Source organism: Talpa europaea, assembly GCF_964194135.1.
Source record: "Talpa europaea genome assembly, chromosome: 12".
Lineage (NCBI taxonomy): Eukaryota > Metazoa > Chordata > Mammalia > Eulipotyphla > Talpidae > Talpa > Talpa europaea.
In genome coordinates, this window is record NC_140079.1 from 71,589,856 (window position 1) to 71,603,697 (window position 13,842).

Sequence of the window (13,842 nt, forward strand, 5' to 3'; positions counted from 1 at the left end):
ATCTGGGTATTCTGGCAAAAAAGGAAATAAAAAGAAATAAAGGAATAAATTACAAATATGAAACTGCCGGGCCTCCCCAGTGGCACAGCGGTTGAGCGCTGGGTTGCGAAGCTGCCCATGGCCTCTGCAGCGCCGGTTCGATCCCTGGCTGCTGCTCCCCGGCGGCTGGGCGAGGGTCCCACATGGCGCGCAGACCTCTCCTGCCGCCCGCTGCTCCCCTCAGCAGTGTACTTTTTCAGTCTACCTGTTCTGTTTTCCGCTCTGGCTCTGGTGAATTCTCTCACCCTCCCGCGCTTCTGACTGTACCCAGTGCTTGTATAAATAAATAAATAAATAAATCTTTGGGGAAAAAAAACAAATATGAGACTGACTTAAAGAACAACGCAACTGAACTAAACTAATCAAAATGGCCTCCATAGTGATAGGGCTGTGGATATCAAACATAAATCTTTTAGTCTAAAAGACACAGGGACAGAGAGAGCACGCATATGGTAGAGCTGATGGGGGAGGAATGCAGGTTGTGTTAACATAAAATTGTTTTCCAAAACAAAGAAGATGATTATGCTAAGTCACTTGGAGTGTTGCATTCATTCTTGGTGACTTTTCTGAAGAATCTCATCAACAAAATGAAAAGTATCTTGAGAATAATCCAGAGAAAGGTGGTCAGGGTTGTGAGGGTCTGTGAACTCTGATACATTATGAAGGTCAAAGGAATTGGTAGCCAGGCTAAAGTTTTTAGGAAAACGAACATTATCCATCTTCAAGTATTGGAGGTGGGGATGCTGTGGGGGAACTCATGCACTAATAGAACAACTGGAAGTGATAGCCTAGGGTTTTTCCATCACTGGCAGCTCATAGATATATTAAAAATTCTCAGTAATTTATACCATTTTCTCCATGAGATGTTATAAGAAACCTGTTGAGTTTTTCCTTTAATATGGAGAATTTGTGATAGCTGAATCACCTGTAGTAAATTACTAATCACAAGTAAATTATTCCATAGTAAATTACTCATCCTTCACGGAAGAGACTAAAGTCATTCTTAAGTAAGTTCCCTGAAAACACAAAATGCTTATTTGTACAAGCTTAAGAGTATTTGAGACTTGGATCTGATTAACAATTAGCCCAGTTTAAGGCTGAGCTCTACAAAGTCTATCAAAATAATACCATGGAGAATCTGGCACTACTTTTACATATACAAAGTGCTATGTAAATGAAAGATAACAGTGTCATCAACATTACCGTTATTGCTATGTCCTCCGAAAGGATGTTTTCACACATGTGAAGTATTCTCATTTTAGAGCCTTAGGATAAAATCCTCCTCTGCCAATCACTTTCCGAATGGCCACCTGGACATCCTTGTTCCTGAGGCTATATACCATGGGGTTCAACAGTGGGGTCACCACTGTATAAGTCACTGTCACCAGTCTATCTTTGCTGAATGTGTACTTGGTTGAGGGTCGCAGGTAGACAAAGGAAGCACAGCCATAGTGGACAATGACCACAGTGAGGTGGGAGGCACAGGTGGAGAAGGCTTTTCTCTTACCTTCAGCTGATGGGATCTTCAGGATGGTGTGAACAATGAAGCCATAAGAAATGCAGATGAAAGTCAGGGGGACCATGAGTGCTACAACTCCACCAATGAAGATGACCAATTCATTGACATAGGTATCAGCACATGCGAGTCGAATGATAGGTGAGACATCACAGAAGTAGTGGTTGATCTTGTTGGGGCCACAGAAGGGGAGTTTAAAGACTAAGAGAGAGCCTGTCAGTGAGAATAAAAAACCAATGACAACGCAAGCGACTGCCAGCTGTCCACATACCTGCCAGTTCATTAGGACAGGGTAGCGAAGTGGATGACAAATGGCAGCATAACGGTCATAACCCATCACTGCCAGCAGCATGCAGTTAGTGATGGCAAAACCAAGGAAGAAGAACATCTGAGTGGCACAATTAACAAATGAGATTGTTCTGAGCAGAGACAACAGATTTATGAGCATCTTGGGCAGAATGGCAAAGGTATAGCATGTCTCAGAGATGGAGAGGATCCCAAGGAAGAAGTACATAGGTATGTGGAGGCTGCGATCCAGGTGGATGACAGTGACAATGGTGATATTCCCACTCAGGATAATCAGATATAGGCACAGAAAAAGAGCAAAGAGGATGAGTTGGATTTCTCCAAGGTTGGAGAATCCCAACAAAAGGAACTCTGTGACAGAGGAGAAATTAGCTTGGTTGGCTTGCTCCCAGAAATTCACCTACAGAGAAGAAGAAAGAAAGAACCGATTGTTTATCCTGAATGAAGTAGATAGAATCATCAAAGATTGATGAGCAATATACAGAAGGGGCAAGGACTGCTACTGGGAGGGAATGTTCCATTGATCAGGTCAACTAATGGAATTATTTTTAAAAACTCAGATTGCCTGTTTCCAGTGACATTTCTGCATCTCCTATAGTGTTTAAATTAATTATTTTTATATTGCCTGCTTTGTACAGCAAATTGGGAATGAGAATGTCTGAACACTTGATAAAAAACCACCCTAGCTCTGTCATTTATTATTTGCATTAACCTGTGTGTCTCAGGTTCCTTATCTGTAATGTAAAGATTTAATAGTACCTCTCTCTCCTGGGCTTCACATTAAAATTAAAGCACAAAACTATGCTTCAAAGCATAAGAAGATTTTCATCAGTATAACTTCTACGTGTGTGATTTAATTTTAAGAAAGTGGTTGCTAGTTTTTCTCTAGTTTTCTTTTGGATACACTTTAACCATATAGCTTCTTAAATTTTATTTTTTTATTTTAAATCCCATTATTTTATTTTACAAAACTGCTATACCAACATTCATACACACATGCTTTGTTGATGTTAATATTGTGTTGACTTTAGCTCAGACTTTCACCTCATCACACAACCTATTTTTACCCACTTGATAGCAGGGAGTCAGGTGGGGCCTCATGCATGTGGAGGTTGTTGGTATATTCAAGTAGCACTAGAGAAGTAACGTTCTCACAACCAGGTCGGTTATTGCTCTTACGATTCACCAATCTACCAAGAAGACACACCTGATCTAGAACTCTGCCATAATAAATGAAATCCACCAAGCCTCTCTTGAGTATTAACCATTATATCTCTTCATCCCATTTGCCCAACAGAACCAGATTTCCAACAGAGTTCAGTATCAGATTGACCACTCCATTTGGATTAGCCTCCGCTTCTCCACTTTTCCTTGATGGGGCTAACAAGGACGGTTAGGGGGAGAGAGGAAAAGGGGGAGAGGTAATCCTTTCCCCTTTAATTCAATTAAAGTGAAGTTTGAATTTAACAAATTAAAAACAAATAATTTAAAACCAAGTAATTAGAAAAGCACAAAAGTTGATTGTGAAATGAAAAGTCTTGAATTAATGTAGCTCAATTCAAGAGACCAACTGATGTGCTGATATCACACATTTGAGTTGTAATTCTTTCATCCTTGCCATCTCTAAGTATTTCGCTTTGGGTTCCTTCACTTTCAAGAAAAGGCTTGAAGCCAAATTATCAGTTTTGTTTTTATATCTAACTGGAGTATAACAACCACAGATTAATGGGTAGATTTAGTAGCCAAATCATCACTTCCATTAATTGATTTATTCATTAATATATTTATTGCTGATTTAAATTAGTAAATATGTATATTTGATAAATATTTATTCTCTATAGTACATAATTTTCTTAGGCTACCTAAGTAAAATACCATTCTCAGGAGGAGTGGCACTAAATCACCTTGCCTTCTTTACCAATTTTTCTCTCCTCTCCCCAAATGCTCCAATAAAAAAGGTAGTTTTTCCACGAGACTGTTTTCTCATTTTCCAGCATTTCATGTCTGTGCTTTTGCTCATCTTTTCCATTCATTTGGAAGACATTCATCCATTTTCCTTTCATTCTTGTCCACACAAATAGAAAGTATAACCTGGTCTCTCACGATGAGAGTGATATGAAATTTTTCTTCTCTTAAATTTTGTTTAGTGACTTTCTTTTTGTGTACTGGTATGTACCACAGATGATAACAGCTTCTAATTTCTCAAATCAGAGTGTAAACATTTTGGGTTACTATTTTCTCCCATATAACATGTAAAGACAAATTGCTACCTAAAAAACGAATAATGAAATGATTATTATATATTTGATTTTTCAATGGCATCAGTAAAAGACATTATTTAAATTAATTAAAAGGGTGGTAGAATTTTAAGCCTAGAAAGGGGATATTTGGAACAGAGGTCCAACTTGCAATGAACCAATAGTTGTAATTGTATTATAAGCATATCAATCTGTCACAGAACAAAGATATTGAAGGATCTAACCAGACCCCAGTTTTCACAATTGCCCTTACCATTAGTTAAAAAAAAATCATTACTCTCACTCTTTACAAAACTTTTTATATCAACTGCTAGCTAATAACACAAACAGGACCAGGATCTTCCGGGGAAATGCAATGTATTTACCTCAGTTCCCATCTCTGAGGCTTATGCAGGGGGTTATGTGTCCACAACATGGTAGGCTAGTGAGGTCTAAATAAGAAGAAGGCCTACAAAGAAAGACACCTCAGTTAAACACTCACTTCTTTTTCTTCATTGCTGCTCATTAGACTTTTCTGCTTTACCATTGTCGTCAGAAAATGACTTCATGTCATCTTCAGGAACAGTGAATGAAGTAAACATTAAAAAGTTCATTCTTGACAAGGAATTACAGGCAGATATTAGCCTCATCTTTTTTCAGTTGTCAGGGGAAACTTAAAGGAATCCATCTTTCAGAGACTGTTAATGGAAGAATCCATTCCATGGCCTCTGAATATTTGCAGAAATACCTGTTTATTGGTATTTGTTTGAAGTACTCCTGTGCTTATTACAGCCCAGTTGTTGAGGTCAAATTTTATTTTTTGTTTCTCCTATATTATCCTCCATTTTTCAAACTACCATATATTTGTGCCCTGCTCTCCTCAATGTTCTTTTTTCACTATCACTAATTGGATAGACATACTAAACCTTGTGGGGTGAATCAAACACTTCTAAAAGTATTATTAGTGGTGGCTAGCACCTAGCTCTCAGTAGTTCTGAACATGGGCTTCACTCCATTTCTCACATAAAACAATTCACTACATTCCTACATTCCTTGTACATTTTTTCCTACATTCCTTGGGTTATTTTCCTACATTCCTTGTACATAGTTATTAGAATCCAGAAACCCAGAACTCTTCTCATCAAAGATTCAAAAAATAATATTCTACTTAATTCCTTTTCTGGAGTGTCTTTCTTCTATTCCTTTCTAACACAGTTATCTTTGTGCCCAAACTGTGTGTTCTTACCTCCTCGGCTGAGAACTCTGAGAAGTATCCCCCAAAGCATCCCCCAAAGTATCCCCAAAAGAACTTTTCTTTTGTCTCTTATTAGTTGTGGCCCCAACATGCTGGTTGACACTCATTTTCCCCCAAACTCCAGGGAGCCATTATAGCAATGTTATTTTTGGCAAAGTTCCAATCCTTCATTCAATGAGTAAAAAGGATGCAGAAAACACCATGAATCCCAAATCTCACAGGTGCTATAGGAGGCAAAGTTTCAGGGAAAAAGCTGTCATTAACAATTAGATGACAAGATGACTATTAGTCCCATGTTGCTTGGTAGCTCACTGGGTGCTAAAGGCTACTGTGAATTAAGGAAAGAGAAGTAGATATAGGAAACTCGCACGTCAGCATTTCCTGAACTTCAACAGGACAAATAAAGCCTGCTCTATCATTGCAAAAGAAGAAACAAACTCTTTTAAAGATCATGTGAGCCCCATGAATTCAGTTTCTGCAGAAGGGTATAGAAGCTTAATGTCAGGGAAGGGGCAAAGAATAATGTCTTACCTGTCACAAAGAACAGATTTGAAAGCTGAAGTTGTAGAATGCTTAGGAGGTCACATAGTTGATGCTCTGCTTTTTCTTAAATTCATAAAGATGAAAAGCACTCCAGGCCAGTACTGCCTTGGGGTAAAGAAAAGCATTAAACCTTGAGGGCAGCAAACTGCAGAGCTTGGGTAGTTCCCAATTATCCTCATTGTTGCCTGCAATTCACTCCTCCCCAAGACAATGTGAGGGTCTGTGGGGTTGGAGCAGAACATGTTCTATGTGTGTGTGCCCCTTTGTGTTTAACCTATTTTTGAAAAGATACTAAAATTTCTGTTACTACATTACTACATAAAACCCAGCGCAAAAGTAGACCAATACACAATTTGGGTAGGTTACTGCCTGCTCACTCAGCCACCAATAGCCACCAAATATTTATTGAGCACATATTAGATGTACTAATCTTGGTTTCTGCCCTCAAGTTGCTCCTAAAAACTTCCAGGTAAAAATATAGGAGAAGCATTAATTTAAATTTTAAAAAAGCACACTCTGCACATAAATGTTAGAAATTGTAATGAGAAGAAAGCTTAAATGTATATTTTGAAAAGGACTCTGGTATGTGAGTCAGTACCTCTGGCTTTCAAGTGAAAGAAACACAATACAGACTGACATAAGGAAAGGGAATCTCTTTGCTTAAACAACTGCGTAGTTAAATGCAGATTTGACAAGATATGCTTAATTCAGTAATTTGTGTTGCAGCATTTGTGTTGCAGCATTATGCTGAGTAATTTGTGTTGCAGCATTATGCTGAGTCTTGACTCAAAAGTCAACCTCTGAAAAAATCTTTATAAGTTACTTCCTCTCTTTAACATGTATCACAATTTTATGTGCACTTATGATTTTTTTTCCTTTAGATAGCTCTGTTTTCTGTCTCCATGGGGAAATATTTTCCTGCTTATCTAAATGCTTTAGTCCCATCACTAGGATAATGCCTGATACACTTTAAAAGATAGTTTGGTATGAGTACAAATGTAGACAAATGGATCAATATTGGTCCTCAGAAATAGATCCAGATAGTATAACTAATTAATTTTTGACAAGGCTGCCAAGGTGAATTCAATGGAGAAAGGATCATCTTTTCAACAGTGGCACATTTAGAGAGAAAAGAAATCTTTGGGTTTTTGAACTTTTTTTATTGCGGTAATATTTGTTTACAATGTTATTTGTGTTTTAGAAATAAAGGATCTCCCCTTTTGTTTGTTACCACACTGTATTCACCACCAAAACACCAACAGTCCACCCCCAGAACCCACTGCCCTTCCTTCCTACTTTGTTCTAGCCCATCTTCCTCCCCACTGGTAGTCATGGTTGCACCGTCTTAATTCTAGGGTTTGTTATTAGCTTGGCTTTATCTGATCTGTGGCTTATTTTCTCTATATTCTTCCTGTAAGTGACATCATACATATTTGTCTTTCTCCCTTTGACTTATTTCACTTAGCAAATCCCCTTCAGCTCCATCCACATTGTCACAAATGGCAAGAGTTTATCTTTTTTGATAGCTAAGTTACTATCAGTATAAATACAGTCCACCATGTATTTATACCACATCTTCCTCATCTACTCATCTGTTTAGGGACATCTAGGTAGTTTTCATAGTTTAGTTATTATAAATAGTGCCACAAAGAACATAGAAGAGCATATATCCTTTCAAATTTGTGTTTTTGTATCTTCAGGTAGAACCTAGGAGTAGAATTTCTGGGTCATATGGAAGATCCATTTTTAATCTTTTGAGAAGCTACTACATTCCCACCCACAGTGTAAGAAGGTTTCTTTCTTGTTGTTTGTAGTCTTTTTGATATAGACCATTCTCACAGGTGTGAGGTGGTATTTCAAAACTGTGGTCTTTGACCTGCATTTCCCTGATGGTTCGTGATGATAAACATTTTTAATTTACCTTTTGACCATCTGTATGTTTTCTTTGGAGAAGTGCATGTTTAACTCTTCTGCCCATTTTTGATTGGGCTCTTTGTTTTCTTTCACTGAGTTTTATAAGTTCTTTGTAGAATTTGGATATCAGCCCCATGAGGTGAAGAAAATAAAAATCTTGCTGTTTCCTCACACACACACCCCAAATATTAACTGGAAATGGACTATATGTTGCCTACAATTGCTGATAATACAATTCTAACAAATAACATTGGATAAAATCTTAGTGAATTTAATTTTTGCAAAAATTTCATAAATAGGACACAAAACACATGAATTATAAAAGTCAAAATCACTATATTAGACTCTATTAAATTTAAAGAAAACTTTTTTTTCCAAAAGACACTGGTAGAAAATTAAAATCAAATTACAACATGGTGGAAATATTTCCACAAAATATATATGACCAAAAACTATACCAAGAAAATATAAAGAACTCTTACATTTCACTAAGAAGATGAAAGATCCAATTCAAAAATTAGAATTCCATTTAGGAAATACATAAAATATTTGAGAAGACATAAATTCAGAACAACGTAGAGATAATCAATAGACACTCAAAAGATATTCAGCATCTTTTGTCTTCAAGGAAATCTGAAGTCCATCAGAATTGGATGCTGTTGTGATCTACTTGAAGTTTAAATTAAGACTGACAAATTTTGAGAGTGTGTGGTAGCAAAAACAACTTTATCCAATTGTCAATCTCTTATAAAACAACATATATTGACTAGATGACTTAACATTTCCACATCTAGATATTTGCTTAATAGAAAGAAAAATATCCCACATAAATATGTAAATATATGTGCATAAATAATTGTGCAGCTCCATTTCTAAAAACTGAAAATTGGGGGGAACAGCTAAATGTCTGTTGTCAGGACCTTGGATAAACAAATTGTAGTATATTTATACAATGGAACAAAAAGAATGAGCTGCTAAGTAACACATAGCATGGATAAATTTCAAAAATATGCTGAGGGAAAGAAGTCAAAAGCAAAAGTGCATACTATGTGATTATATGCATATTAAATCTTTGTATTATCAAATGAAGCTTTAGTGACAGTACATATGCACCTAGTGGTGTTCTAAGGAATCTATATTAGGGTGTAACATGAGGGAAAATTTGTGAGTATGGAAATGTTTTACAGCTTGGTAATGGTAGTGGTTACATGAGTGTACATATTTGTGGAAGCACATTAATCTATGTACTTAGAATGAGTATCTTTTTTTGTATATGAATTATGTCTCAATATATTTGGCTAGGAGATGAAACAAAGAAACTTTATACCATGCATAAAAGCTAATTTTATAAAGTTTATGTAAGCAAATATAAAATCTTTAACTTTAATTTAGGAAAATGTTTCTTAAACAAGACATAAGAAAATACTTAAACAAGACACAAGAAGTACTTTCTTAAAAAAGAAAAAAAAAAAGACACAAGAAGTACTGAACATAAAAGAAAAAATAAATCAAAATTTAATCAAAATTAAAAAGGCATTATTGAGAAAATAGAAATTCAAGCTACAGAGAAGAGAAAATTTTACAATATACATACATAACAAACAGCACTAACCAGTATAAATGATGCCTACTAGAATTTCACTATTAAGAATAGTCATTAAACTGGGCAGAAAATTAGAATGACTTCCTAAAAAGGCATACAAATAGCCATAAGTAAATGAAAACCAATGTTCAATATAATTAGATATCAGGTTAATACAAAATAAAACTAAATGAGATGCCCACAAAAGGCTTTTATAAAATATGTTTGTGATAGGTTTATTCATAAAAATCAGTAATTGAAAACAAACCAAATGTCTAACAGGTAAATAATTTTTTTAATTTGCCTATTTACATGGGGAATTCTACACAATGTAAAGGATAAATTTCTTGGATGTGTGTGTGTGTCTGTGTGTTTATGAACATATTGGATTTTATTTGTGTAAATTATTCCTTACTCTTAAAATAACACAAAGTAAAAAATGAATGTATGAAGGAAATTGATGCCCACATGATCAAATTTTTTAAAATTGAATAAGCAGATACAGTCAAGGAACTCAAACTTACAATACTAAAAATTGAGAAAGAGAAAGCAGAGAAAGAACAACCTCTTCTGGGGATTCTAATATCAGGACAGCAACAAGGACAAACAAAAAAAACCTGCTAATGATTATTAATTTAAAATCACTTGGCCAGTGTGAGAACATCAGCCACAAAATGAAAGGTTTACAGGCACCAAGTAACAGTTAAAACTCTCTATTACAACACAAGAGGGAGCTCTAAAGTTACAAAACCAGGAACATTATGGTAGACCAGCTGCCCCTTCCAGGAATGGAAGAAATCCAGTTTCATATATATAAAACTCACCAAAAAATCAAGTTCAATCTGATGCAAAGTTATTCTAAGATATGAATAATTGGAAGAACAACACTTATGTCGGACATAATTGTGCCTGTGCAGTGAAATCCCAAAACAAGGATAAAATTAATTCTAAAGAATACATTATAATTCTATTACAAAGTTTGAAGCCACAAAAATACTAATGCATGATATTAGAAGCCACAAGAATTTTTTCTGGAAAAGAGAGAGTGAGTCATGAGCGGTACATAGTTTATAATATTCTGGCTTTGACCTACTTAAGTTCACTTTGTGACAATTTGTGGGTGTGTCAATAATGACTTTGCACACTTTTCTGTCAGTGTGTTTTGATTCCATAAAAGTGAAAATGATATGCTGATCTTCTTTCATAGATTAAATATATTCATTTGGAAATAGTAATTATAAGAGTTTTTATTCTGCATTTCTTCATTGAGAGTTTATTGCTCTGATGTACTGATCTGCATTTCATGTTCAAGACTTCTTCAATTGTCTGGCAACCCTTGAATGTCCAAATATATTCCAGACTGTGGCACCAAAAAGCTTCTTAGAAGTTCTCTGTATGTGGGCATACTTGTGGACTGAGAGCCTCAATGAGAAGAATCAAGAAGAGCAATGTGACTCGTTTTGCTGAGGTAACCCTAATTTCCAGTCACCTTGTCATAATGAAAACCTCCTGATCCCCAACAGAAGTGTTCAAGCTTCATGTTCAGTATTCTGGGGCTGGCATGGGACAGAGGCTGGTGATCCCCCAGTTGTAAGTGCTCACACCCAGTCCTCCACTGTTAGCACAGCTCTGCAAACTTGCATCAGTTTTGCCTGGGGTCTCCAGTCTAGTCAGTTCTCATGGATTTCTTAGAGAAGGAACTCCCCAGTCTTATCCTGAGATACAGAGCAATGCTACTCAGCTGAGCCTCTGCAGTCTCATGCCAATCCATGAGCTCTTGGATTTTGATGCGTGATCAGGGTAGATATAGAAATCATATGCAAGCATCAAGCAATTTTTACAGAATTTGACTTTACAGAGACATCCAATCAGTGGGCACATCTTTTGGAACAGAGACTAGAACCATTCAGATGTTTTCATTCGATTTTTCTAATAATTAATTTCCATGGCATTTCACTGCAGTATTGGTTTGTGATGAAGTGGAAAGAAAAAACTCATTGAGCCTTCATGGCCAATGATATGAGATTCACTAATGGAGAAACTGTGTCTCTATTGAGACATTGCACTAGTCTCGATCTTCTCAGCGGCATCTGAGCAGTTCAACTGCGAGGATAATGTCCAGAGACAGTGCTGTGCTCAAAGTGGCTTCGCTTTTGATTGCTTTCCCCACCTTGTGTGAATGTATTTTCAGTTTTCTCTCTTTGTACTTTGAACTTTCCTTTTTGCTTGCATCATTGTTTTGCTATCTTCTGTGTGCTTTTATGTTTTTATACCTATCCCTGCTTTCATTTTAGCTGGTTCCGGATTGAACACAGAATGTATGTGTTCAATCTCAAAAGGTTTACTTAGCACTTTAAGACTCCTTAACAAAATCCGAAGTCCATATTGCTGAAAACATAAAGAAAGGCTAGTAACACAAATGCAGTGATGCATTTTAATTCAGCACAAGAAACCATGCCAGCTCACGTAATAAAAAGATGTCACATACTAGAATAATGTTATTACAGCTCATTGAAGTGAACAGTTTTACTGTGTGTTATACTTTAGTAAAATTTAAATATGGTGTTTGAAAATATAAAAATAAATAAAAATAGCTTAATAGCAAAATGAATATTACACCTCTTAGATGCATACTAAAAATGTAATCTAAATCAAAGTACTTCACCAGAAATAATTTGGAAAAAAAAATAATAAAAATTCAATTAGTTCCAAATGAAAAGTATTCCAATTCTCTCACTAACACATTAAAAAACTCAAGTAAGTAATGTAAATCACTGAAATATCAGCAAGGAAATATCTGTAAAAAATAAATTCTCCATTCCTAAAAATATTTGTGAAATGAATAATTACAAACCTGTTTGACACAAAATAAAAAAACAAAACAAAATAATAGAGATGACCAATACTACCCAGAAACATATAGTACCTTAAATGCCTTATTTGACTAAAAAGAGTGAGAATAATGTAAAAAGAAACCAAAAGTTTTTAAATGAAAGGCAAAATTAGGAATAGAGGTATTACATGTAAAATCTAAGAGAGCATTATTTATGATTTTGTACACTCATTTAAAAACCTAAATAAAATTAAGGGCGAATGTAGTTCCATTTTACCCTGAAAGAGATCACACATAAAATGCAAACTACAGTTTTAAGCATTGTACTTTGAAAAGAACAGTGATCAGCAGCAGCTAGTGGAGATGAGAGGTCTGCACCCCATCACATGAGTCATGGAGAGGTTCACATTATTGTCATAACTGTGTCAAACATCTGTGACCTAAGATTAACTGACTGCGATAAGACACAGAAGAATGAAAATCACAAGCAAACATCAGCTGAAGTGAGAGGAAATAATGAGAGCTGAAAACACCAAAAATGCACATTTTGTGTAGCTTTGACACCCTGCCAGTGTAGCAGTCCAGCCGGATGACCCCAAAGGCTTTTTCCCTCTAATATTATGTAGTCTAACGACAAGTTTGAAATAGGGGAGTCCCCTCTCTTAATACACCCGGTGTGAAAGGCCATGTAGACATCATTTTCAGCTGAGGTGGGACTGGATGGTTGATTGTTCTTTTCCATTCATTTTTGTAGCATTCCTTCCATGTACATAAGGAATTGTTCAAATGAGTGAACAGAGAAAACATGCAAGCTCTTCTGCCCACCTGTGACTATGCAGGGGTCTCTTCTTCTGTCTCCTTTTCCTAATAAACGTGTCCTTTGAAAATGCAAAAAAAGAAAAAAGAAAAAAGAAAAGAAAAAGCAATCATAAATATCATTTTTGGAGAATCTGAAGGAAATAAAGATTCTTGCAGAGATGTTCAAAATCTTGATTATTGAGTCAGATTCTACAGTTTTACATTTTACAAGTGTTTTCTTTTATGTTCTCCATTATATATAACAAAACCTTGTGAAATACAAAGGGGAAATTATATTTATCATGTTTTCCATATTTTAAAATTTAAATTCCGAGAGCAACTGCAGCTTTCTTAAAGTCATAACTAAACCAGTGTCAAGCTTAAATCTGCTTATTACTGGCACACTATCCTTTTCCCATATGTTACCCTCCTAGATCTAAGACACTTTAAGATCCCAGCAGCTGAGCTAGACATAACCTTAAACAAAGAATGCAATCAGAGATTTTGGGTAAACAAGCCAAACACCAGATAAGAAAGAATGGTCATTTAGACACTTTTTGAGAGCTATAAATCAAGAAGAAGGGGAGGAAGGTTAACTTTTATTGACAGAGAATTTGCTATCTCCTTTATCTTGACAACATCAGATGAACACATTGCTGTTTGCCTGTTTTACATAAGAGAGCATCAAGTCCCTACAGAGTCAAACATCATCCAAGGTCACATGCAAGCTGAACAGACAAGTGGACAAGTAACTTTTATTACTTAAACGATCAGGGACATATTTGGCCCACGTGTGCAAACTGTTGGAAAATGTTTTGA

General features: G+C 35.8%; 1 protein-coding gene across 1 annotated transcript; it reads right to left on the reverse strand.

The window, feature by feature from the left end:
* Positions 1-1,292: 1,292 nt before the first annotated feature.
* LOC311181679 (olfactory receptor 10R2-like) lies at positions 1,293-4,645 on the reverse strand (the record flags this gene model as incomplete). Its single annotated transcript, XM_084250121.1, has 2 exons — positions 1,293-2,261; positions 4,601-4,645. 2 exons carry the CDS (start codon positions 4,643-4,645, stop codon positions 1,293-1,295), a joined length of 1,014 nt encoding a protein of 337 aa, XP_084106247.1.
* Between the last annotated feature and the right edge of the window lie 9,197 nt (positions 4,646-13,842).